The sequence below is a fragment of the Canis lupus genome, chromosome 5, assembly GCF_003254725.2.
Source record: "Canis lupus dingo isolate Sandy chromosome 5, ASM325472v2, whole genome shotgun sequence".
NCBI classification, from domain to species: Eukaryota; Metazoa; Chordata; class Mammalia; order Carnivora; family Canidae; genus Canis; species Canis lupus.
The window spans coordinates 39,689,190-39,714,903 of NC_064247.1; the positions used below are offsets into that span (position 1 = coordinate 39,689,190).

The following is a 25,714-nucleotide window of genomic DNA, read 5'->3' on the forward strand; positions in this document are numbered from 1 at the left end:
CCGCGGGCTCTGGGGTTTGCAGCCGGGCCTCCGCCAGGGGCCGGGGGCCAGTGGCCGGGGGCCAGGGTCGCGGCCGCGGGTGCAGCGCCCCCTGGGGGGGCCGCTCGGCTGGCGGGCGGGGGCGCGGGGCGCGGGCGCGGGCGGGCGCGCGCGCGGGGCGGGCCGAGGACGCGCGGGCGGCGAGGCCTGCGCGCCCGGCTGCGGGAGCCATGCAGCGGACCAGGAGCTACTCGGCCGCCAAGGCACGCGGGCAGACTCGGTCCCGAGCCTCCGGGACGCCCCCGGCCGCGCCCCCGGCCCCCGGCGCCAGCCGCGCCCGGCGCTCGGCGAGCCAGGCCGGGGGCGAGAGCGGGGCGGCGGCGAGGCAGCCGTCGGCGAAGCCGCGGCCGAAGCAGTCGTCGCCGCGGGCCCAGGAGGCGGGCCCCGGGCAGGCGCCGCCGGAGCTGCCGCTGCTCCCGCTGCCGACCTCCGCCAGCCCGGCGGCCTCGCTGCCCGACCTGGGCGACCAGCGGGAGCGCTGGGAGACGTTCCAGAAGCGGCAGAGGCTCACCTTCGAGGGCGCCGCCAAGCTGCTGCTGGACACCTTGTGAGTGCGGCGGGGCCGGGCGCGGCGGCCGGCGCCACGCGGACCCCTCGGGGCGGGAGCGCCTGTCGGCCGGGGCCGCTGTTCCGCGTCGCCCGGTTAGCGGGTTAGCGCCGGGCGCGCCCCTGCTCGGACGGGGCGCTGCGCCCCCGGAGCGTGTCCCGGGACACAAAGGGTCTCTCCCGGGCACAGCCATGGTGCTCGGGACGCTCTCTGTGCTGTTGGCGCGCCAAGGCCGCGGGGACCCTTCCCGGGGAGAAGAAGATCAACCCCACGACTTTGCTCCCACCTGACTCGCTTTTTCATATTTGCGCACGTGTTTTTGGAGAGTGGGTGGGAGGGGGAGGTGGCGGCGGGAGAGGGAGGGGAGAAAAGGCGAATAGTTTTGCAGCCGCCGGGAGGCGAGATCCCGTTATTGTTCCAGGCGCTCCCCGGGAGGGAGCGGAGCGGGATCGACCCCGGGCAGAAGCGCGCGCACAGAGACGCTGGGTCCTGAGGGCCGCGGCGGGTACCGGGGGGAGGCGCGGGGCGCGGGGGCCTGGGTTCTCCGCCGACTGATGCTCCCGGGGGGCCCGCTCTGCTTCGCGCTCCCCCAGCGTCGCTCCTGCAGGACGAGAACCTCCAGGGGAGGATTTCAGAGTGTCCGTGAGGTTCCAGATGAGCTATTACCTCTGACCGGGGCTGCCTTGTTTTTTTCCAAATGTAATATAGCATCCGACGCCTGCCCTGTGGAACCGTCGCGCCCCGGAGAGAGGTCTTAGTACCCCAGTAACCCATCTCCGCGTCCATTATTTGGTGAATTACAAAGAGCAGTCAACACCACGGGAAACAACAACAACAACAAGGATAACCTGACAATTGCATAACAACCCGACAGTTACTCCTTTCTTTTCTTCTTTCTTGGCCGAAAATGTTCTTTTGTCCTTAATCCAGAAGAAATTCTCTTAGGACCGGTCTTCTCAGAGATGAAATACTTGGTTTCCTGTGTGCTTCACTTTCTGGTTTATCATCGTGGATCATGGGCTGAACATTTTTTTTTTAATATATATTCATCATTAGACATTGTTGAGCCCCTGTTCTATTGCCACAAGTTGCTAAGTGTAGAGGATATAAAGATTCTCAGAAATGTGACACTCAAATTCGAAGTAAACTTTTCCTTTAAAACAAACTTGATAACTGGTCAAGAAAAGGATTTTTAAATGTTGCTGAAAGACAAGTTTTTTTCTTTTTTAACCTTTCAGATTGGCGTGAGTACATACACTTATTTACATAACCCAAACGCACTGAATTAACTTATATGCAAAAAGAATGTGTAACTCTGCACTGTTTTTGTTAAAATATTATTGTATATAAAGAAGTCCGGAGGAATATATAGCAAATGGTTAACTGTGGATCCCTCCAGCTGTTAAGATTATAGGAGACTTTGCTTTTTAATATTATCACATGTTGTAATGTTCTAATTTTTTTACAATGAGCATTATTTGTGTGTGCAGAAAAGATTTCAGATACATCAAGTTAACTGATTCAACTTGTAAAGAAACATGGAAAAGCATTCAGCCTTAATAATAAAAAAATGCTGATTTAAAACTGCCATAGGCTATTTTTCCTGTAATCGTTGCTTGAGCAGGTACAGTGAAATGTTTTGTCTTTACTGAGAAGCGTTTAGCCCTGTTGGAGTGCAATTTGATATTTTTCAAACTGAATAATGCTCAACTAAGAGCCTGGCTTATATACGTTTTAAAAGGATTAAGATAGTATGTAATGTGTATGGATAGCTCTGTAAAGAGTCCTGGATATGCAAACATACCGGAGGGGAATATACCAAAACTCCAAGAGCTTTTCTCAGAAGAAGGTTTTTCCAAACAACAGACTCAGTTCCTCTCCTCTTATTTTTCATAGCATCCCGCACTGCCTTTATCACAGTCCCTTAAATATTGTTTGGGTAATTTGTTGGATGGCTGCAGAAGCTTATCTGCTGTATCTTGTTTATTGCTCTCCCTGGTGCCTAGCTCACAAAAAAAAAAAAAAAAAAATCTTAGTAAGTAGCATGTAAATAAAAATGAACAGCGGGATCAGGATCCTCTACCCAACTCCTATTTTCTCTATTTTCGGCAATGTTTTACTTTACAACTTACGAGGATATAAGAAATAGAAGTGAGAGGTCATAGAAAAGAAGACACTGAATTCGTGGTTTTTTTTTTTTTTTTTTTTTTTTTTTTTTTATAAAATTGCTACTCTGGCCTCCAAAACAGAAATACCTGGGGCAGTCATGTAGGGGAGACTTTCGTCCCATCTTGCTTCCTTCTTCTAGCAACAACGAGAGGGAGAAAAGGCATGAGCTGTGTGCTGAGGTCTGGCCCAACTGTTCAGAAATCCTTATCTTTCTGATGTTTTCTTGTTTCATTTAGTGAATACCAGGGCCTGGTGAAGCATACGGGAGGATGCCACTGTGGAGCGGTTCGCTTTGAAGTTTGGGCCTCAGCCGACTTGCACATCTTTGACTGCAAGTGAGTGTTTTCTCTCCCCAAGAGTAAGAGTTAAAACACAGCATCTGGGATCCCTGGGTGGCGCAGCGGTTTGGCGCCTGCCTTTGGCCCAGGGCGCGATCCTGGAGACCCGGGATCGAATCCCACGTCGGGCTCCCAGTGCATGGAGCCTGCTTCTCCCTCTGCCTGTGTCTCTGCCTCTCTCTCTCTCTCTCTCTGTGTGACTATCATAAATAAATAATAAAAAAAAAAAATTAAAACACAGCATCTCGGCATCATCTGGGGAGTCAGGGTCCTGGTGAGGCAGCATCGGCCGTGAGCTGATCATTGCTGGCGTCAGGTGATGGGTACAGAGGGTTCATTGTTCTTTTTCCCCTTTCGTATGTGCCTAGATGTTTTCAATAATAAATTTTAAAAATATGGGGGGGGGTACTAAAAATAACTGGGCCTGCTCTGTGTGTGTGTGCATGTGTGTGTATGAGAGAGAGAGAGCGAGCAAGCTCCTACAGCGTAGCCCCGGTTGACACAGCAGAGTGCTCCAGCCCCTGCCGTTCAGCATCACCCCTCAGACTGACTGTCCTGTTGCTAGATGGACAGGGACTGGTTAGAGCCTGAGATTAGGTCAGGCGGGCACTGAATGGAAAGCCTTGGCTGGGCAGAGTCTTCACTGGAGTCCACTGGGAGGGGAAGTGAATAAGGGTGTGCGCACCCGGAAGCTTGCCACATTCCAGGCCCTCTGGCTCTGTTCTAGATGAGGCAGATGGTTCTTCCGGGATCTGTGGAGGGCCTGCTTTCTAGCAGCTTCCCTTGTGACAGAACAAGGACACTGATTGCTGAACCAATAGTTAGCTTCTAATTGTTCAACATGATCCAGGCCTTTTTGCCCCTAGATGGTGTGGTACCTGAAGTACACACGAGTAATAAATAAATACCCTGGAATTACTCAAATGGAGAACTGACTTAAAGATTGCAGAAGAAGGGGATCCCTAGGGTGGCGCAGCGGTTTAGCGCCTGCCTTTGGCCCAGGGAGCAATCCTGGAGACTCGGGATCGAATCCCACATTGGGCTCCCGGTGCATGGAGCCTGCTTCTCCCTCTGCCTATGTCTCTGCCCTCTCTCTCTCTCTCTGTGTGTGACTATCATAAATAAATAAAAATTTAAAAAAAATCTGTAAAAAAAAAAAAAAGATTGCAGAAGAAGCCCCGTGGAACAGCTTGTTAGAGAGTTCTGTGGGAAAGTAGAAATTTTTGTAAATGTAGACTAAGGAGATTGATTGATTATTTTTTTATGATTTTATTTATTTTTTTGAGAAAGGGAGAGAGCTGGAGCACAAGCAGTCGGAGAGGCAGAGGGTAAGAGAAAGAGAGAAGCAGGCTCTCTGCTGAGCAGGGAGCCAGAAGCAGGATTCAATCCCACCCCCACGATTGTGACCAATTATGACTTGAGCCGAAGGCAGCTGCCCAACCGACTGAGCCACCCAGGCACCCCAGTAAAGGGCATTTAGGTTGAATTCCGAAGGTGATAATTCTGAGGGCCCATTTGACTTGGAGCTAGGCGTTCCATGATGTACAGATGAGGAAAGCGGGAAACGGAGGCTTCCTTGTCCATTTTTGGTGTATCCCGGAGGCATAAGATCGTAGCTCAGCAGGATGTTTGTTTTATAAGTATCTCTAGAATCCAATGAGTTCCTTCACTGTAATAAACTGGGGAGTGAGCAGTAGGAACGTGGTGGCGACATCCTGGTTTTCCGAGGGGTGCGTGGCTTTGACTGCTGAGCAGAGGCCCCAGCTGGTCTGTCCATATGCCTGGGCTCCCCCCTTTCCCTGAATAACACTGAAAGAGGCTTCACCTGTGGGGTCATCTGGCTCTCAGGATTTATTGGATTGGGTCCCATTGGGCCCTCAGAAGGCACAGGTCCTTGTTCTCAACCTGGGAATTCCTCTTTTTGTAGCTGCAGCATTTGTAAGAAGAAGCAGAATAGACACTTCATTGTCCCGGCTTCTCGCTTCAAGCTCCTGAAGGTCAGTGCTCAGAGCAGGCCAGGGGAGCCCCTGGCTTACAGCATGTGCCATGGGGGGTGCCATACGGCAGGGAGCACAGCGGGACCTCTACAGGGGGTTTGAATTTTCCTCATCAACCTGGGTTTCATGCGTATTTCTAGAATGTTCTGTTATTTTTTCTATTTATATTTTGGATGCCCATTTGATATTACTGTGGAAACATTAAAAATAGAATAAAAAATAAATGCGACCACCCAAATCCTATCAACCAAGGATAACCACTGCCCTATTTGGGTGGATATCCTTGTATGTTATTTTCCACTGTAAATACATCTAAATAATAATAATGACAACACTGTATATATCGTTATGAAAGTAAGATTTTACCTTTTTCTGTTTTGTAACTGACTTTTATCATTTCCCAATGAAGAAGAACATATGACTTAAACAGATTTTTTTTAATGGTGAATTAAAAATTTTATTGTGGTACAGCTTACATATAACATTATTAGTCTTAGGGATACATCAGAATGATTTAGTATTTGTATATATTGCAAAGTAACCAGCACAATTAGGTCTAGTTAACATCTGACATCATATGTAATCACAAAAATTTTGTTTTCTTGTGATGAGGACTTTCAAGGTTTATTCTCTTAGCAGCTTTCAAATACGTAACAACTGTGTTATTAGCTGTAGTCACCATGCTGTCTATTACTTTTGCATGCCCATTTTTTTTACCTCTTTCACCCATTTTGCCTGCCTACCCCTGTCCCTGGAAAACAGCAGTCTGTTCTCTAAGCTTGGTTTTTTGTTTAGTTTATAAAATTCTGTGTGTAAGTAGAATTATATAGTATTTGTCTTTCTCTGACTTGTTTCAATTAGTATAATTCCCATGTTGTCACAAATAGCAAGATTTCATTCTTTTTAATGGTTGAATAGTGTTCCTATGTGTGTTTGTATGTGTGTGTGTGGTGTGTGTTTGTATCACATCTTCTTTATCCATTCACTCATCCGGGGACACTTAGGTTGTTTCCATGTTTTGACTGTTGTAAATAATGCAGCAATACACATTAAAATGGTGAATTTTATGGCATGTGAATTACATCCCAATTTTAAAAATACTAAGAATGAACACCAAGAAACTGAAATTAAAAACATCATGCCAGGGATCCCTGGGTGGTGCAGCGGTTTGGCGGCTGCCTTTGGCCCAGGGCGCGATCCTGGAGACCCGGGATCGAATCCCCCGTCGGGCTCCCGGTTCATGGAGCCTGCTTCTCCCTCTGCCTGTGTCTCTGCCTCTCTCTCTCTCTCTGTGTGTGTGACTATCATAAATAAATTAAAAAAAAATTAAAAAAAAAACTTCAAAAACATCATGCCATTTCAAGTAATGCAAAGAAAATTAGTTGGGTGTTCAGTTAACAAAACATGTCCCTGATCTGTGTACTGAATATTACAGAAAGCTGATGAAGTTACTAAAGAAGAACTTCATGGGTAGAAATCATGTGTCTGTTGATTGGAAACCTCAGCATAGTATTGGTGTTCATCCTCTCCAAACTGTCTATAGGTTTAATGCAGTTTCTATCAAAATCCCAAGAAGGCTTTTGCAGACATATACAAGATTACTGTAAATTTTTTAGAAAGATTTATTTATTTATTTGAGAGAAAGAGAGCATGAGTAGGGAAGGGGCCGAGAGAGAGGGAGAAAGAATCTCAAGCAGACTCTGTGCTGAGCTTGGAGCCCAACGTGGGGCTTGATCCCACAACCCCAAGATCATGACCTGAGCCAAAACCAAGAGTTAGGTACTTAACTGACTGAGCCACCCAGGTATCCCAAGATTACTCTAAAATGTGTATGGAAATACACAGGCCCTAAAATAGCTAAAACAGTCACCACAGAGAACAATAAAGTAGAAGAAGCTAACTTCACTTGGTATGAAAGCTCCTCCTATAGACAGTCATCAAGGCTATGTTAACATGGTCAGATAGAGATGTAGATCCATAGAAAAGAATAAAGGCCCAGAAGTAAACTCACTCCCATATACTCAAATTATGTTTCAAAGTCACTGTTCCCTTGTTGATTTTCTGTCTGGGTGATGATCTAGTGGGTGTTAAACCCCCCTCCTAGTATTGTGTTATTGTCAATTTCTTTATGTCAATTTCTTTATTTGCTTTATGGATTTAGGTGCTCCTATGTTGGGTGCATAGATATTTACAACTGTTACATCCTCTTGTTGGATTGTTCCCTTTGTCATTTGTAGTGTCCTTCTCTGTCTCTTGTTACAGTCTTTGTGTTCAAGTCTATTTGGTCTGATGTTCAGTATGTCTCTGCCCACTTTCTTTTTGCCTCCATTTTGCCTGGTCATTGTTTTTCCATCTCTTTACCTTCTGTCTACAGGTGTCTTTAGGTCTGAAGGGAGTCTCTTGTAGGCAGCATATTGATAGGTCTTGCTGATTTTAACTTTATTATTTCGGGGAAATTTTTTTGTGCTTGGTACAGATTTTGAAAGGTACAAAAGTGAGTCTTCCCTCCCTTGTTCCTCAGTCCCTGAATCTCTTCCTCTCCCTCAATCATTTCCTAATTTATTTATACTGTTATTCCTATATTTGCAGCATATTTTGTTATATGAATGTACAATAAGCAGTTTCCTATATTTAAACTTCTAGGTCGTGTACCATTTTTCCCCCAATTATAAACAACACTGTGGTGAACCTCCCTGTGTATAAATCTTTAGCAATTTAGAAGTTATTTCTTTCGGATCAGTTCTTTTAGAAATAAAATCTCTGGTCAAAGAATGTAAGCTTCTTAGGAAAGGCTTTAGGGACACTGTCTCTAATATGGGGTCGGCTGGGGCTTTAATTCCATCCTTGGTTCCCCTTACCCCCACTGTGGTCAGACACACTTCGCTGTGTCCTTGTGTACTGGTGTGTTTCCACGTCTATCTCCTTTATTAAATTGTTGGGATCTCCAAGTGCCATCTTTTGTCATATCTGACAAGCTCCTGGCCTCGCAGACTTGGCAATGAATAGGCACTCAGCGTCTGGTGTATGTGCTGCCGAAGCGAGCACAGCACTCAGCGTCTGGAAGGAACAATGGACTGAGTAAATGAATGCATGAGTCCTGGTCTTTCCTAACGAGTGAGCTTTAATCCCAGACACTTTGGGCCATCTTGTCTCCTTTTCTTTGTCTGCCCCTTGATCCCTCGTGTGGGCGCCTGGTGGATGAGGGGGACACTTGGGCAGCACACTTCTCCCTGTCTTCCCTGTAAACCCAGAAAATGCCCGTGTGCTCTCCTCGGAAACATGCTAGAGGCTGTGGCCCCAGTTCCGCTTGCCCCTGAGCACCCGTGAGATGGTTCCTAAAGATGCCACCAGGTATAGCCATAAGCTCTTGGGTCTCAGAGTTGGTATTTTTTTTCTTCTTTTTTTTTTTTCCCTCCTTGGGCCTGCTTATGAATGCATTTTCTTGGTGCCCTAGAGTACCATACTCGGCCCCAGCCTGTTGTAGGAGCTATTTTTATGTTGTGTTGATTTTTGTGTTTTTCTGTTTTTAAGATTTTATTTATTTGGGGATGCCTGGGTGACTGAGTGGTTGAGTGTCTGCTTTTGGTTCAGGGCGTGATCCCAGAGTTCCTGGGATCGAGTCCCACATCAGGCTCTCTGCATGGAGCCTGCTTCTCCTCCCTCTTCCTATGTCTCTTAAAGAATAAATAAATTCTTAAGAAAAAAAAAAGATTTTACTTATTTGACAGAGAGAGAGAAAAAAACAAACGGGGGGGCAGTAGGCAGAGGGAAAAGCAGACACCCCACCTAGCAGGAACCCCGATGCAGGGCTTGACCTCAGGACCCTGAGATCGTGACCTGAGCCAAAGGCAGATGCTTAACCAACTGAGCCACTTAGGCGCCCCCTATTTTTTAAGTAGACTCCACACCCAACACAGAGCCCAGCTCTGGGCTTAAACTCATAATCCTGAGATTAAGACCTGAGCTAAGATCAAGAGTCAGATGCTTAACTGGCTGAGCCATCCAGGCGCCCCTGTTTTTTTAAATTAAGTGCAAAACTTTTTCTTTTTTTCTTTTCTCTCTCTCTCTCTCTCTTTTTTTTTTTTTTTTAAAGATTTTATTTATTTATTCATGAGAGACACAGAGACTTAGGCGAGAAAGAAGCAGGCTCCATGCAGGGAGCCCGATGTGAGACTCGATCCCGGGACTCCAGGATTGTGATCTGTGCCGAAGGCAGATGCTCAACCGACTGAACCACCCAGGCGCCCCTCCTTCAATGTTTTAAAAGTTCACTTTGGCTGCTCTGTGGGGAATGGCTTGTGGGGAGGTAGGTGTGAGACAGGGAGGTGGCCAGGAGGTGGCTGGGGTGGCTAGGTGAGAGGTGATGGGAGCTTGGATTAGGGCAGTGGTCATGGAGATGGAAAGAAAACAGATATTTGAGATTTATTTTGGAGCAGTGGCTCTCGTGATTCAGTGTGCACGTGACCACTGGAGGGCAAGTTAAGGGGAATTGCTGGGCCCCACTCCTGATTCTCTAGATCTAGGAGGGGGACCCCAGGATTGACATTTCTTACAAGGCGTTGCTGCTGGTCCTGGGGCCATACTGTGAGAACCCCAGTTTCAGAGGAAGGGTGAGCGGAATCCTGTAAAGGATGGATGTGAAGAGGAGGAAAAGAGAGGCAGAAGAGTTGCCACTACAATGTGGGGCCTGAGCAGCTCAGTGATGGGGATACCAGATCCAGGGGGAGAAGCAGGTGTGGAGCACTGCTGGCATCAGGGGTTCTTTCTTGGAAAAGCTGAAGACGTCGTGAACCTTTGCAGAGATAAGATAGAAAGTGGGCTGCTGGATGTGTAAGTCTGGCGTCGAGAGCAAGCAGAGCTGCGTATTGGTGTTTATGGCCGGGAGACTGGGTGCGGCAGCTGCTGCTGATGTAGCCAGTGAAGGGAGAGGCCGAGGTCAGAGCTGACCAGAGGGGCCTGAGAAGGATGGCCAGTGGGGGAGGAGGAAAATTGTTCGAGGGTGGTCTCCTCAGAGACCCTTGTTTCAAAAAGGAAGGACTGGTCCTGAGAGGTCGGGTTAAGAATCTAATGGTCAAGAAAAGTGACCGTTAGATTGGCCAACATGGTGGTGTTGGTGGTTTATTTTATTTTTTTATTTTATTTATTTATGATAGTCACAGAGAGAGAGAGAGAGAGGCGCAGAGACAGGCAGAGGGAGAAGCAGGCTCCATGCACCGGGAGCCCGACGTGGGATTCGATCCCGGGTCTCCAGGATCGCGCCCTGGGCCAAAGGCAGGCGCCAAACCGCTGCGCCACCCAGGGATCCCTCCCGTGTTGGTGGTTTCTGATTGGCCAAGAAAACAGTCACCAAAAAGGCTGAGTACATGGCAGTGTGACTGTGACAGGGCATGAGTTCTGGTGGGAAGTGGGCGGGTGCACAGAATAACATGGGAACAGGGATCTGGATGTCCCCGAGTGACTTCCAGTAATGCCCAAGGTAGAGTAGGGGATGGAGCAACCCCTCCCTCCTCGCTGCTCCTCCTCATTTCATGGGGGAAAGTATCTGATCAGAAAACTTTGGATGCTTTAGGACCACCGGCAGTTGTTCTTTGCTGCTTCTCTGTGTAGAGGCTGTGATGTGAGATGAGGCCCCTCAGAACTATTTTTACATGAGGCACAGAGCTCTGGGGGCCTTTCTCTCCCACGGTGGTGGGTGGTAGGTGGGGGAAAGAATGAAAACATCCAGCTCTGGTAAGAACCTTCACCCGTGACCCTTCAGCCACACAATTTCACTTGTTGGAAACCACTGCTTCTTGGATATTTCTTTATAAATATATATGTAAAGAAACATATACATATTTATATATGCACATACCAGGGTACATCCTTTTTTAAAAACTAAAAATGGTGAAAAATAAATAGAAATAATAATATACTACACAAATAATTATTCTTTTTTAAGTTTAAGACTTTTTTTTAATAAAGATTTTATTTATTTGACAGAAAGAGACAGAGAGAGCACAAGCAGGAGGGAGGGGTAGAGGAAGAGGAGAAGCAGGCTCCCCGCTGAGCAGGGAGCCCAATATGGGGCTTGATCCCAGGACCCTGAGATCATGACCCAAGCCGAAGGCAGACGTTCACCAAGTGAGCCACCCAGGCACCCCATATTTTTTAAGATTTAAAAAAAAATTTTATTAGTCAGAGGGACACCTGCAAGGCTCAGCAGTTTGGCTCCTGCCTTTGGCCCAGCATGTGATCCTGGAGTCCGGGATCGAGTCCTGCATGGGGCTCCCTGCATGGAGCCTGCTTCTCCCTCTGCCTGTGTCTCTGCCTCTCAATCTCTCTGTGTCTCACATGAATAAATAAATAAAATCTTTTAAAAATAAATAATAAAATAAATAAAAAATTTATTCATGAGAGACACAGATAGAGAGGCAGAGACAGGCAGGAGAAGCAGGGGCTCCCTAGGGGAGCCTAATGTGGAACTCGATCCCAGGACCCTGGGACCTTGCCCTGAGCCGAAGGCAGATGTTCAACCACTGAGCCACACAGGTGCCTCACAAATTATTTTATGCCTTACTTTTTCACTTAATGTTTAACCTCGGAGATTGTTTGTATTAGTATTTGGAAGTAGAACTGGCTCATTCATTTTCCTTTTAAAATTTAATTTATTTATTTGACAAAAAGAGAGCACAAGCAGGGGGTGGCGCAGAGGAGAGGGAGAAGCAGGCTCCCTGCTGAGCAGGGATGTGGGGCTCCATTCCAGGACCCTGGGATCATGACCTGAGCTGAAGGCAGATACCTAACCAACTGAGCCACCCAGGCAAGCCTGTCTAGTTCTTTTTAAATTTTCAGTGTCCCAATTTCATGAGTGTCCATCATTGCTTTGTCCCGTCTTCTCTTGACGGGTGTTCTCAGTTTTTCCAATCTTTAGACTTTTTTTTTTTTTAAGATTTTATTTATTTATTCATGACAGACACAGAGAGAGAGACAGAGACACAGGCAGAGGAAGAAGCAGGCTCCATGCAGGGAGCTGACATGGAACTCGATCCTGGGTCCCCAGGATCACACCCCAGGCTGAAGGCGGCACTAAACCGCTGGGCCACTGGGGCTGCCCCAGCCTTGTTTTAACCAGTGCTAGAACGTCTATTATACATGTCATTCAATGCATATGGAATTTTGATTGTAGGATAAATTTCCAGAGATGGAATTACTGTGTTAAAAGATGCATACATTTTAAAATTTTGATAGATGTTGGCAGATTTTGCCAATTTGTATTCCTGAGACTGGTATTTGAGAGCATACACGTTTGTCCACATCTCAGTACCAAGTTAACCCGACTCTTATTTGTGCTCACCTGATGGTGAAAAAAAAAATACCTCATTGCCGTGTCTGAATGTGTGTATCATTTCTTAGGTGAAAGAGATATTTGTTTTCCTTTCTCTCTGTCCTTTTGCCCCATTTCCCGTTTGTATTATGTGTAGTATGTTTGTATTTCTCTAATGGAAATGAGCCCTTTGCCCATGATGTCTGGAAAATATTCTTTTCCTAGTTGGTCCTTTGTATGTGAATTCAAGTACAGTCAACCCTTGTTTTTCCATCATGAGCAGAGCTGGCCGGGAACATGGGGAGCCAGTCCCTAGGATGAGCCGTCACCCCTTTGAGGCTGAGTGAAAATTTTCATTTTCATTCCCTGACATGGACAGGATGTGCTGTCTTGCCGCGGAGCTGGGAAAGCTTGAGGCACTTGTGTGCACTTGACCAAGAGAAGCCGTGAGCCGCCGTGCTCCGGACTGACACATCTCTGGGCAGCGTAGGCGGGTCCCTGTCCTCGAGATGCCTGTATCTCTTTGTGAGATTGGACGTGTCCTCATAATCCTGAGACCCCTGCAAAAGGGCGTTCCCCTCCCATTGTGCCTTATAAAAGAATTAATTTTTTTGATGACCCCCCAAAAAAAATTCTCTTTGTAAAAGGAGAACATCTATTTCACCTGTTCTCCCTTAGGGAGCCGAGAGCATAACCACATACACGTTCAACACGCACAAAGCCCAGCACACCTTCTGTAAGAGATGTGGCGTTCAGAGCTTTTACACTCCCCGCTCAAACCCTGGAGGCTTCGGTAAGTGAAGGGAACGGGCTGCCCGGCCGCGGGGGATATAGGGACACACGCTGATCATAGCCTGGGTGCTGGCATATGGGGCTTGCCTCTTGCTTGGCCGGGCCCCTCTCACATGGGTCTTAGAAGAACAGGGCTCTTCAGCAAAGCTCTTTTCAAATGCTGGGATAGGAGACTGGCTCTGGTTATTCATCCTTGAACATCCAGATCCTGCCTTCATCTGCTGGCGCTGCCTGGGCCGCATGTTGCTGGGGGCTCATGTCGCTGGGGGTGACGTTGTTGTTGTCCGGTGTATGGAGGAGAGGAGATGAGCCTGGGGTGGGGGTGAGAGGGGAGGGGAGGGAGTTTTCACACCAAGGATGGCTCAGGGAGTGAAGCAGACAAGAGTATCGAAAATGGGTTGAAAGAGATCCAGTTAAAAAAACAAACCCAGCTTCAGTTTGTTTAGAACATAAACAGTGAGAACCCCCAAGCCCCTCCTCAAGTCCCCCTGGGTCTGAGCGGGGAACACAGCCCCAGGACAGTTGTTCAGATGCCACCAGCTGTAGTGTGAACTGATTGGAAAGTGGCGAGCAAGGAGTCTTGTTTCTTGCAGCCTACAGAGCTGTGGTGGCATCACTGTGACTATGACCGTTTTGTGCCTTACGGTGCAAGGAGGGCATGACATCACCTTTGTCCTCCCCATCCCCCCTTTTAAAGATTTTATTTATTTATTCATGAGACAGAGAGAGAGAAGCAGAGACACAGGCAGAGGGAGAAGCAGGCTCCCTGCCGGGAGCCTGATGTGGGACTCGATCCCTGGACCCCGGGATCATGGTCTGAGCCGAAGGCAGATGCTCAACCGCTGAGGCACCCAGGTACCCCTCTGGGCTCAAATCTTTGTACTCTCAGCTTGGTACTGGATGCTCTCCAGCCTTGGCATCCCTGGCTTAGAGAGCCTGACCCCCTACCCGCCGGGGGGCAAGCGAGCCAGGGCGCTGCTGCGGTGGCTGTGGAAGCTTTCATGGCGGATCGCTGTCGCTGCTGCAGGTGTGGGTTTGCCCACAAGCCGGCACAGTGCCTGCTGTCACTCATACCTGGGCCCTTCTCTTCTCTGTGTCACCTCCCCCAGGGATTGCCCCACACTGCCTTGACGAGGGCACCGTGCGGAGCGTGGTCATTGAGGAGTTCAATGGCACCGATTGGGAAAAGGCCATGAAGGAGCACAAGACCATCAAGAACATGTCTAAGGAGTGAGCTCCTGCTTCTCCCTTCCTGAGACAGAGGAACGACTGGGGCCAGCAGCCGGATCGCGCTGTCCCCACCGCACCCAGTGCCTGTGACTGTGGCTGCCCCAGACCCCTGGGCCCGTTGGCCAGCAGCCCCCCTCATCTCTGCATTTTGCTCAGCTACCAACTTATCTAGGCAGCTCTTTGTCCTTTCAGCCCAGATTTTGATGTAGGTTAGTCGACATCCTTTCTCTTCTCAACTTTTGTGTGATCTTTTAGAAGAATAAATATTTTTAACATGAAAGCCGTTACTGTGGTTTATCATTCCCCCTGCACTTCGATTTGGGTTCTGAGGCCAGATATTTAGTAGCAGGTATTTACTTACCGCTGTTAAAATGCTTGCAACCCAACTGGCGGGGAGAGAGAAGACACATGAATAGTTACCAAACACAGAAGATTGTGAATGATCTCGGAAGCCACGTGAGCTGTAAAGCTAAGAGATCTTGGACTTCAGAGGAGAGACGGGTTTGGTTAGGGCTACTATTCGCTGGAGTCTTTTTTTTCTGTTTTGTTTTAAGGTAGATCAGCTTCTGATTCCTTTTTGTTTTTTTTAATTCAGGTCAAATACCCGTAACATAAAATTGACCATCTTGGGATCCCTGGGTGGCGCAGCGGTTTGGCGGCTGCCTTTGGCCCAGGGCGCGATCCTGGAGACCTGGGATCGAATCCCACGTCGGGCTCCTGATGCATGGAGCCCGCTTCTCCCTCTGCCTGTGTCTCTGCCTCTCTCTCTCTCTCACTGTGTGCCTATCATAAATAAATTAAAAAATTAAATAAAATAAAATTGACCATCTCAACCATCTCTAAGTGTCTGGATTAGCAGAGTTAAGTACATTCATGTTGTTGTGCAACCAATTTCTAGAATTCTTTATCTTGCAAAACTGAATCTCTAAACCCGTTAAACAACAACTTGGGAGTCTCTATTTATTATTTTATTTTACTATTTTTTTTTAAAGATTTTATTCATTCACCAGAGACACAGAGAGAGGTGGAGGGAGAAGCCGGTTTCCTACGGGAAGCCTGATGCGGAACTCGATCCCTGGACCCCAGGATCATGACCCAAGCCGAAGGCAGATGCTCAACCACTGAGCCACCCAGGTGCCCCAGGAGTCTTTTTAAATGAAGCAAGATTTAGGAAGGTCAGATGGAAAAGTGAGTGTGTGAACAGAGAGGTAGGGGCCCAGAGTAAAGCCAGACTGGACTGGAGCCTCCGATGGGAGGAAGTAATAGAAGAGATCAGAAAAATATGTGGGAAGCCAGACCATGGACGGTCTTGGATATGAAGCTTAGGAATTTGGCCTACAGAGTACAGGCTCTGGGAGACCCCAAACAGCTTCGAACAGGATGAGGCCCACCTGGCTCAACAGGGTCTTTCCTCTGGTTTCCCTGTCCTTCCACCTGCCTTGCTTCTCGTTGTTGCTTATTATAATCCGGTCAACTTTCCTTAGGCATTCCCTTCGCTACCAGACACTGAGTGTGTACATAATGGCACATGCTTAATAAATACCTGCTCTTTGTTTAGGGAGACTGATTAATCATGAGCTGACTTGTAAGGTACACTCTTTGCAGGAAAAGGGAGAGGAAATAGATGGACTGGGCCCCAGCATGGTCACCACGCCTTCCAAGTCGGCTGAGGGCATGTTTGCTTTGAGGTCAGAAAGAGCTGGTGAGAAATTATACAGGAGAAACAAGAACCTGATTTACCTTTCCTATTACAAGATTGCATAAAAACACATAATTTTATGTGCCTTTCACAAAAGCAGCATCATCCTGTGCCTTTTCTACAGCTTGCATTTGTGATGATATCTTGATCTTTTCAGATCAGAATACATATCCTCATTATTGACTGTTACTTAGAATTGCACAGTATGGATATAGTTCATTTTTTTAAAAGGTTTATTTATTTGAGAGAGAGAGGGAACGAGCAGGGAGTGGGGCAGGGAGAGGGAGACTCCCAGCTGAGCAGGGAGCCCCATGCAAGACTCGAATCCAGGACCCTGGGATCATGATCTGAGCCAAAGGCAGATGCTCAACCATCTGAGCCACCCAGGTGCCCTGGAAACGAACTGCAAGAACTTCCCCAAGTCAGACTCAACTGGTGTAGTTAGTGGATATCTAAGCGAGGGAATTCTTTCAGATTCTTTTCTTCTTTCCTACAATCAACCTTCCCTTTAAAGCTGGAGGCATAACGGCCAGTGTTTGCTTTGTGACTGATGAGAAGCTCAAGGCTTCTTGCGAGTTTCCTCCATCACCTTTCCCAGGGCAGGGAGAATAGCATGAGCTACAGGACACTGCGATTGCTCCAGTTCCAGACTAACATACAGGTTCTGAGGGAGCGATGCTGCTGCCATACGACCACCTGCATGGTCTTGACCCGAATCTATGGGACAAGTCACACTTGAGCATTCTGAAATTGTTAAGGCTCCAATGGACTCTTCATTAGATAATGAGAATTCTTTGCCTGTGACCTTGCCTCTTCCAAATGCCTCAGAGCTTTCCCCACGTGCACTTAGACCACGTGTTAATCAACTTTTAATTACTGCTGACCCCACTTCCATGTGAATTCTACTTGTAATATCAGAAAGGGAGAGGAGCTCTGTGACAGGTGAGAAGGGTACAGGGGGTACAAGCAGGATTCAGCCTTGACCAAGACCAGGACAAGACCAAGACCTCTAACCAAACTAGAACCAGATTTTTGCTTCCCAACCTCTCGTCCCATGAACATAAACATTCTATAGTTCCAGTGGCTATTCCAACCTGTTCTGTCTCTCCTTAAGGTTTGGCATAAGGGTCACTTTTCACAGAATTCACTGACTTTACACGTTCCTTTTGCACCAGCTAACCTTGATACTTCTTACCACGGACAGACCAGATGGGTGGTCTCCAGGGTAAGGTATGTATCCCCCAGGAAATGCTCCATTGATATGTGGGAAGAAAATGTTGGATTCTAATTTATCCTTTTAAAATTTCTTTTGTGTACATTGTATAATACATTAGCACTGAAAGCATATATATTGTTCAAAAGTCATAGTCAGGAGATCATTGCTCTAGCCTGTTGATTGTTTTCCTCCTGATTAGTGCTACCTATTGAACATCTATCTGTGCGTTGCTTTGTTTTGTTTTGATCCCAGGACCCTGGGATCACGCCCTGAGATGAAGGCAGACACTCAACCACTGAGCCACCCAGGTGCCCCCAATTTGTGCATTGTTGTACTAGTTTTTATTTCTTTTTAAAATTTTATTTATTTATTCATGAGAGACACAGAGAGAAAGAGAGAGACAGAGACACAGGCAGAGGGAGAAGCAGGCCCACACAGGGAGCCCGATGTGGGACTCGATCCCGGGACTCCAGGATCATGCCCCCGCCAAAGGCAGCGCTAAACCACTGAGCCACCCAGGGATCCCCCGTCCCGAGTTTCTATTTCTTAAGAATAAATGCATCACAGGGAATTGCAGAGTCAAGAGATATGAACATCTTAAAGTTTTTTGATATACTGATTTCCAGAAGGTTCTACCATCTTGTGTTTCCCCCAACAGCACATATGTGTCCACTGGGCATTATTATTTATAGAAACCTTAGCAAATTAGGAAAGTGAAAAGTAGTGTTTTCTTTTGATTTGTGTTTCTTTGATTCACAGGGTGATTTATTTTTTCCCATTGATCATGAGTAAGAGAGAGAGAGAAATACCTATTCCTCAGCAGTCTTCAGTTTCCTTACTGGAAACCTCCCATCCTAGTCCAAATTACCACCTTCAGTGAAAAGTGGATTTTCCTTTCTTTTTAATTTTTATTTTTAATCTCTACACCTAGTGTGGGGCTGAAACTCACAACTCCGAGATTCAGAGTCATGTACTCTACCGACTTAGCCAGTCAGGTACCCTTGAAAAATGGATTTTCATTTTTGCTTTCATTTGCAAGCTCTGGCTACTGCTTAGGCTGAAAAGTTTTCATGTTTACCAGCCATTTGGATTTGCCTGTTACAACATTTTAAAATGTGTTGTTGTGAAGCACCTGTCTTTTCCTTTACATCTTCTGGGTTCCCAGCCTGGCTGGGGTAAGGTCTGCCCCACACCAAGGTACATATGTATTTAGTCTCTGAAATTTCCTAAATGATATTTTAATGTTTCCATTTCTACATGTAAATCTATAATTCATCTACAATGTAGTTTTGTATTTGGCATAAGGTAGGGAGTTTTTGTTTTCTTCCAAATGCCTAACCAACCATACACATTTATTAAATGCTTTCTCACTGAATTAAAATGCCACCTTTATCGGGGTGCCTAAAGGGGCATCTGAGTGGCTCAGTTGGTTAAACATTTTACTTTTCTTTTTTTAGATTTATTTAATTCAGAGAGATAGAGTGCGTGGGAGAGGAGCAGAGAAACTCAAGCAGACTCTGCCCTGAGGGCAGAACCAGAGGCAGGGCCCCATCCCACAACCCCGAGATCATCACCCAAGTGGAAACCAAGAGTCAGGTGCTCAACTGACTGCCACTCAGGCACCCCTAAGCATCTGACTCTTGATCCCAGCTCATGTCTTGATCTCAGTCATGAGTTCAAGTCCCTAAAAACAAAACAAAACGAAATAAAGACAAAAACAAAATACCACCTTTATCATATAGTAGTTTGCATATAATTTGGATGTGTGTCTGGATTTTCTCTTCAGTTCAACAGGGGTTTACTCCTGTGCCTGTATCTGTTTTTATTGCAATGGGTTTATACATATTAATATATGGAAAGGCAGGTCTCACACTGCTGTCCCTTTAATATTTATATTTTGGCTATTCTTCGACATTTCCTGTTCTAATATATTTTTAATTTTTTAAAAAAGATTTTATTTATTTGAGAGAGAGAGAAAGAGAGAGAGAATGAGCAGGGAGAGGGGCAGAGAAAAAGAGAGAAGCAGGCTCCATGCTGAATGCAGAGCCTGGGGCGGGTCTTGATTCCAGGACCCCGAGATCATGAGCCAAAATCAGACGGTCAACCACTGAGCCACCCAGGTGCCCAAATTTCTTTGGGTTTTAGTATATTCACAAAATTATCCAACCTTCACCACTGTCAATTCCAGCACATTTTCATTCACAGTCATTGCTTTCCTCAACCCCCAAGCTCTGGAAACTAATCTACTTTCCATCTCTATGGAAATGTCTATTCTGGACATTTCATATAAATGGAATCCTACTGTATGTGGCCTTTTGTGTCTGGCTTTCATTCAGCATCATGTTTCCAAAGTGGATTCTCGTTATAGCGTATGTCAGGACTTCATTTCTTTTTATGGCTGGGTAACAAACAAAATGCCATATTTTTTTAATCTTTTCATCAGCTGGGGGACATTTGGATTTTATGAATCAGGCTGCTCTGAACACTGGCTTACGAGACTGAACATATGTTTTCAGTTCTCTTGGGTGTAGACCTGGGAGTGCAATGGCTGGGTCCTATAGGAAATCTTGAAGTTAGTAAGGAACTGTGAAACTGTTTTCCACAGGAGCTACATCATTTTACATTCCCACCAAAAATACATGAAGGTTCTGATCGCTCCATATGCTCACCAACACTTGTTGTTATTCAGTCTTTGTTAGTCTGCTCTAATCATAGCCATCCTGCTGGTGTGAAATAGTATCTCATTGTGTTTTTATTTGCATTTCCTTCATGACTAATGATGCTCTTATGATTTTTGGCCATTTGTATATCTTCTGGAAGAATTATATATTCAAGTCTCTTGCCTTTTTTTTTTTTTTTTTTTGAGATTTTGTTTATTTATTCATGAGAGACACACAGACACAGAGAGAGGCAGGGACACAGGCAGAGGGAGAAGCAGGCTCCCTGTGGTGAGCCCAATGTGGGGCTTGATCCCAGGACCCCAGGATCGTGACCTGAGGCAAAGGCAGATGCTCAGCCACTGAGCCACCCAGGTGTCCCTCTCCCTATTTTTTTTTAAATGTTTATTTATTTATGATAGTCACAGAGAGAGAAAGAGAGAGAGGCAGAGACACAGGCAGAGGGAGAAGCAGGCTCCATGCACCGGAAGCCCGATGTGGGATTCGATCCCGGGTCTCCAGGATCGCGCCCTGGGCCAAAGGCAGGCGCCAAACCCCTGCGCCACCCAGGGTTCCCCCTCTCCCTATTTTTTAATTAGGTTGTTTTTCTGTTGAATTGTAAGACTTCTTTATATATTCTGGATACTAGACCCTAGTCAAATATACAATTTCCAAACACTTTCTCCCATTTCATTTTCTTGATAGTGTCCTGTGAAGCAGAAGTTTTCTATTTTTTCTTTTGCTTGTACTTTTGGTGTCATATTTAAGAAACTGTTGTCGGGGTACCTGGGTAGCTCAGTCAGTAAAGCGTCTGACTCTTGGTTTCAGCTGGGATAATGATCTTGTTGTGAGATCAGGCCCCATGTGGGGTTCTGGACTCAGCACAGAGTCTGCTTCAGATTCTCTCTCCCTCTCTTTCCTGCTCACTCTCTATCTCTCTCTCTCAAATAAATAAATAAATAAAATCTTAAAAAAAAAAAGACATTTCTCTAATGCAAGGTCAAAGATTTACATGTTTCCTTCTAAGAGTCGAATAGTTTTGGCTCTTACATTTAGGTCTTTGTAGTAATTTTGAAATTGGGATATGTGAGTCTTCCAACTTTGTTCTGTAAGATTGTTTTTGGCTTCTAACTCTCTTGCAATTCCACATGAATTTTAGGATTAGCTTGTCAATTTCTGCCAAAAAAAGATGGCTGGGATTTTAATAGTGGTTATAAAATTTAGATAGACCTTATATCCTTTATGTTAAACTAATTTCTCGGGCAGCCCCGGTGGCTCAGAGGTTTAGCGCCACCTTCAGCCAGGAGCATGATCCTGGAGCCCCGGAATCGAGTCCCACATCGGGCTCCCTGCATGGAGCCTGCTTCTCCCTCTGCCTGTGTCTCTGCCTCTTTCTTTCTCTCTGTGTCTCTCATCAATCAATAAATAAAATCTTAAAAAAAAAAAAACTCATGTCTAGGCATTTTGCAGTTCTTGATGTTGACGAGAATGGAATTTTTTAATTTTTATTTATGGTTTACTTATTTTTTTTAAGATTTATTTATTTATTTATTATTTATTTATTTATTTATTTATGAGAGAGAGAGAGAGGCAGAGACACAGGCAGAGGGAGAAGCAGGCTCCATGCTAGGAGCCCGACGTGGGACTCGATCCTGGGGCTCCAGGATCGCGCCCTGGGCCAAAGGCAGGCGCCAAACCGCTGAGCCACCCAGGGATCCCATGGTTTACTTATTTTAAGTAATCTCTACTCCCAGTGTGGGGCTTGAACTCATGATTCCGAGATCAAGAGTCACATGCTCCTCCAACTGAGCCAGCCCCTGGACAATTTTTTTTAATTTTAAAAATTTTTTCTTATTTTTTTAAAGATTTTATTTATTTAGTACTGAGACACACAGAGAGAGGCGAGACATAGACAGAGGGAGAAGCAGGCTCCTTGCAGGGAGCCTAACATGGGACTTGATCTCAGGACCTGGGATCATGACCTGAGCCAAAGGTAGACGCTCAACTGCTGAGCCACCCAGGCATCCCTGGAAATTTTTTATTTTCACATCTGTCGAATTCTTGTCAATTAAAGTAAATATTGTCAATTAGAGTAAAACTACAAAAATCCATAGATTTTTGTAAAGATGTCCAGTTGCTATACAAATTTCCTCATTTACTATAGTAGATTTTATTGACATCTCTTGGGTTTTTTTTTTTTTTTTTTTTCTCTCTTGGGTTTCTAAACAGAGCCATCTCTTCTAAAACTTACACCAATTATTTTACTGTTCTGTTCTACTTCAGTAGCTTCACCCTTCAAAACAATTTAACTGATGATGATGATAGAGTTTCATTCCTACTATGTCCACTTAGTTTCAGACTACTGGGTTTGGGTACATAGTCTTTACTTAAGTTGTATTCTTTTCTCCTATATTTCTTATTCTTTTTTTTATTATTTGTTTATCATAGTCACAGAGAGAGAGAGAGAGAAAGAGAGAGAGAGGCAGAGACATAGGCAGAGGGAGAAGCAGGCTCCATGCACCGGGAGCCCGACGTGGGATTCGATCCCGGGTCTCCAGGATCGCGCCCTGGGCCAAAGGCAGGCGCCAAACCACTGCGCCACCCAGGGATCCCCTTTTCTCCTATATTTCTTAAAAATTGTTACAGAAATAGTGACTGAATTTTGTTAATCTCACAGTACCTATAAATAAAAGAATATGATTTTTCTTCTTAATTTGTTAGTGTAATGAGTTATGTTGATGGATTTCCCCAAGTGAGACCATTCTTAGATTTTAGAATAATATCCTATTCGGTTGTGGAATAGTATTTCTTTTGATGCACTGCTGGATTCAAGTTACCAATATTTTCTTCTACATTTTTGTATCTATACAGGCATACCCCAGAGATACTCTGGGTTGGGTTCCAGACCACCACAATAAAGAGATTATTACAATAAAGTAAGTCAAATGAATTTTTTGGTTTCCTAGTGTGTATAAAGTTATATTTCACTCTATTGTATTCTATCGAGTGTCTTAGTATTATGTCTGAAAAAAATTACACACCTTAATTAAAAATACTTTATTGCTAAAAAATGCTAACCATTATCTGAACCTCCAGCGAGTTGTATTCTATTTTGCTGGTGGAGGGTCGTTTTAACCATCTTGACCAGGAATAGATTCCATCAAGAAACCACATTCTTGGCTCATGCATAAGAAGCAGCTTATTATCTGTTAAGTTTTATGAGATTGTAGGCGTTCAGTCCCATGTTCAGGTGCCGCTTTTGCTTCTGGTTCTTTTTTCTTTTTTTCCCCCCTCTGGCTCTCATGCTGTTTTTCACATCTTCAGTTACTTCCTCCACTGAAGTCTTGAACCCCTCAGAGTCATCCATAGGGTTGGAATCAAATTCTTTCAAACTCCTGTTCATATTGATATTTTGCCCTCTTCCCACGAATCACAAATATTTCTTTTTTTTTTTTCACAAATATTTCTAATGGCACCTAGAATGACAAATACTTTCCAGAAGGTCTTCAATTTACTTTGTCCAGATCCATCAGAGGAATCACTGTCTATGGCAACCAGGGCCTTATGAAGTATATTTCTTAAATAAGAAGACCTGAAGGCAGCCTGGGTGGCTCAGGGGTTTAGTGCCGCCTTCAGCCCAGGGTGTGATCCTGGAGACCCAGGATCAAGTCCCACGTCGGGCTCCCAGCATGGAGCCTGCTTCTCCCTCTGCCTGTGTCTCTGCCTCTCTCTCTCTCTCTCTCTCTCTCTGTCTCTGTGTGTGTCTCTCATGAATAAATAAATAAAATCTTAGAAAAAAAGAAAGAAGACCTGAAAGTTGAAATTACTCCTGGCCCACGGGTGCCGAATGGATGTTGTGTTAGCAGGCCTGAAAACAGCATAAATCTCACTGTGCATCTCCATCGGAGCTCTTGGGTGACCAAGTGCATTGTCAATGAGCAGGAATATTTGAAATCTTTTTTCCTCTGAGCAGGAGGTATGAACATTTGGCTTAAAATATTCACTAAACCATGTTATAAACAATGTACATGGCAGAGTAGATTTAGCACAATTCTTAAGGGTCCTAGGATTTTTAAAATATTAATGAGCATTGGCTTCAACTTCAAGTCACCAGCTTCATGAGCCTCAGCAGGAGAGTCAGCCTGACCTTTGAAGCTTTGAAGCTGGACATTGACTTCTCTTCTCCAGCTATGGAAGTTCTAGATGGCATTTTCTTCCAAAAGAAGGCTGTTTCATCTATATTGTAAATCTGTTGTTGAGTGCAGCCACCTTCATTCGTTATCTGAGCTCCATCTTCTGGAGAACTTGCTGCAGCTTCTGCATCAGCACTTGCTGCTTGACCTTTCTCTTTGTTGGTACGGAGATGGCTTCTTTCCTTAAACCTCAGGAACCAACCTCTGCTAGCTTCAGACTTTCTCCTGCAGCTTCCTCACCTCCCAGCCTTCACAGAAGGGAAGGGAGTCAGGGCCTAGCTCTGGGTTAGGCTTTGGTTTCAGGGAGTGTTGGGGTTGGTTAGGCCTTCTCTCCAGAACACTAAACCTTTCTCCACATCCAAGAGTGCTTTGTTCTCATCCATGTGGTCCCTGGAGTGGCACTTACCCTTTCCTTCAGGAACTTCTCCTCTGCATTCCAAGCTTGGCTGTTTGGTGCAAGAGGCCTCGCTTTCAGCCTGTCTCAGCTTCTGAGATGCCTACCTCACTAAGCTCAATCATGTCTAGCTTTTGGTTTCAGGGGTGAGAGACATGTGACTCGTCCTTTCACTCCAACCCGTCGAAGCCATGGTAGGGTTATTAATTGGCCTCATTTCAATATTGTGTCTCAGAGACTAGAAAGGCCCAAAAGAGAGGGTGAGAGGTGGGGGATGGCCAGTCAGCAGTCAGAGTATGCACAACGTTTATTATTAAGTTCACTATCTTGTGTTTGCTTTGGCAGCACATATACTAAAATTAAGTTCACCATCTTATATGGGCAGGGTTTGTGGTTGTCTCGAAATAATTATGGTGGTAACATCAAAGATCACTGATCACAGATCACCATAACAAATATAACAATAATGAAAACATTTAAATATTGCAAGAAAAAAACCAAAATATTGCAAGAATTCCATAAATGTTCCATTGTAACACAAGGTGAGCACATGCTGTTAGGAAAATGCACCAGCAGACTTTCTCAACACAGGGTTGCCTCAAATCTTTAATTTGTAAAAAATGCAATATTTGTGAAGAGCAATAAAGCAAAGTACAATAAAAAAAGGTATGCCTCTATTTGCAAATAAAATTGTCAGTGATTTTTACTTGTTGGGCTAGATCATGTTTTGCTATTTTGTGTATGAACTGGAGTACTTTTGTATATATTTAGTTCCTCTGGATAATATTGGAATTATCTTTAGATAGCTATAAAACCATCTAGACGAGGAATCTTTAAAAAAAAAAAAGTCTGTTTTAGTGGCGCCTAGGTGACTCAGTTGGTTAAGTACCTGACTCTTGGTTTCGGCTGAGGTCATGATCTCAGGGTCGTGGGATTGAGCCCCGTGTCAGGCTCTGTGCTCAGCACTGCTTGAGATTTCTTTCCCTCTGTACCCCCCCCCCTCAAATAAATAAGTCTTTAAAAAAATCTATTATAGGGGCAGCCCCAGTGGCTCAGCGGCTTAGCACCGCCTTCGGGCTGGGGCCTGATCCTGGAGACCTGGGATCGAGTCCCACATCAGGCTCTCTGCGTAGGGCC

At 45.5% G+C, this 25,714-nt stretch overlaps 1 protein-coding gene across 3 annotated transcripts; it reads left to right on the forward strand.

The window, feature by feature from the left end:
* Nucleotides 1–173: 173 nt before the first annotated feature.
* CENPV (centromere protein V) lies at nucleotides 174–14,698 on the forward strand. 3 transcript variants are annotated; one of them, XM_049109477.1, is made up of 6 exons: nucleotides 188–586; nucleotides 2,992–3,090; nucleotides 5,021–5,090; nucleotides 13,075–13,189; nucleotides 13,912–14,043; nucleotides 14,298–14,698. In XM_049109477.1, the coding sequence occupies exons 1-6, from the start codon at nucleotides 210–212 to the stop codon at nucleotides 14,420–14,422; spliced, it is 918 nt and encodes a 305-aa protein (XP_048965434.1). In that variant the 5' UTR covers nucleotides 188–209; the 3' UTR covers nucleotides 14,423–14,698. The 3 variants fall into 3 exon arrangements, with proteins under 3 accessions (XP_048965435.1, XP_048965434.1, XP_025284057.1); XM_025428272.3 differs by lacking the exon at nucleotides 13,912–14,043 and having other exon boundaries at nucleotides 195–586; XM_049109478.1 differs by lacking the exons at nucleotides 13,075–13,189; nucleotides 13,912–14,043 and having other exon boundaries at nucleotides 174–586.
* Nucleotides 14,699–25,714: the final 11,016 nt, after the last annotated feature.

Excerpts from the sequence above, each read along its gene's own strand:
- CENPV (XM_049109477.1), top strand. The coding sequence starts at position 210 with ATGCAGCGGACCAGGAGCTACTCGGCCGCCAAGGCACGCGGGCAGACT. Across the intron at positions 587-2,991 it reads AAGCTGCTGCTGGACACCTT|TGAATACCAGGGCCTGGTGA; the intron begins GTGAGTGCGGCG and ends TGTTTCATTTAG. Across the intron at positions 13,190-13,911 it reads CTCAAACCCTGGAGGCTTCG|AGAGAGAGAAGCAGAGACAC; the intron begins GTAAGTGAAGGG and ends TTCATGAGACAG.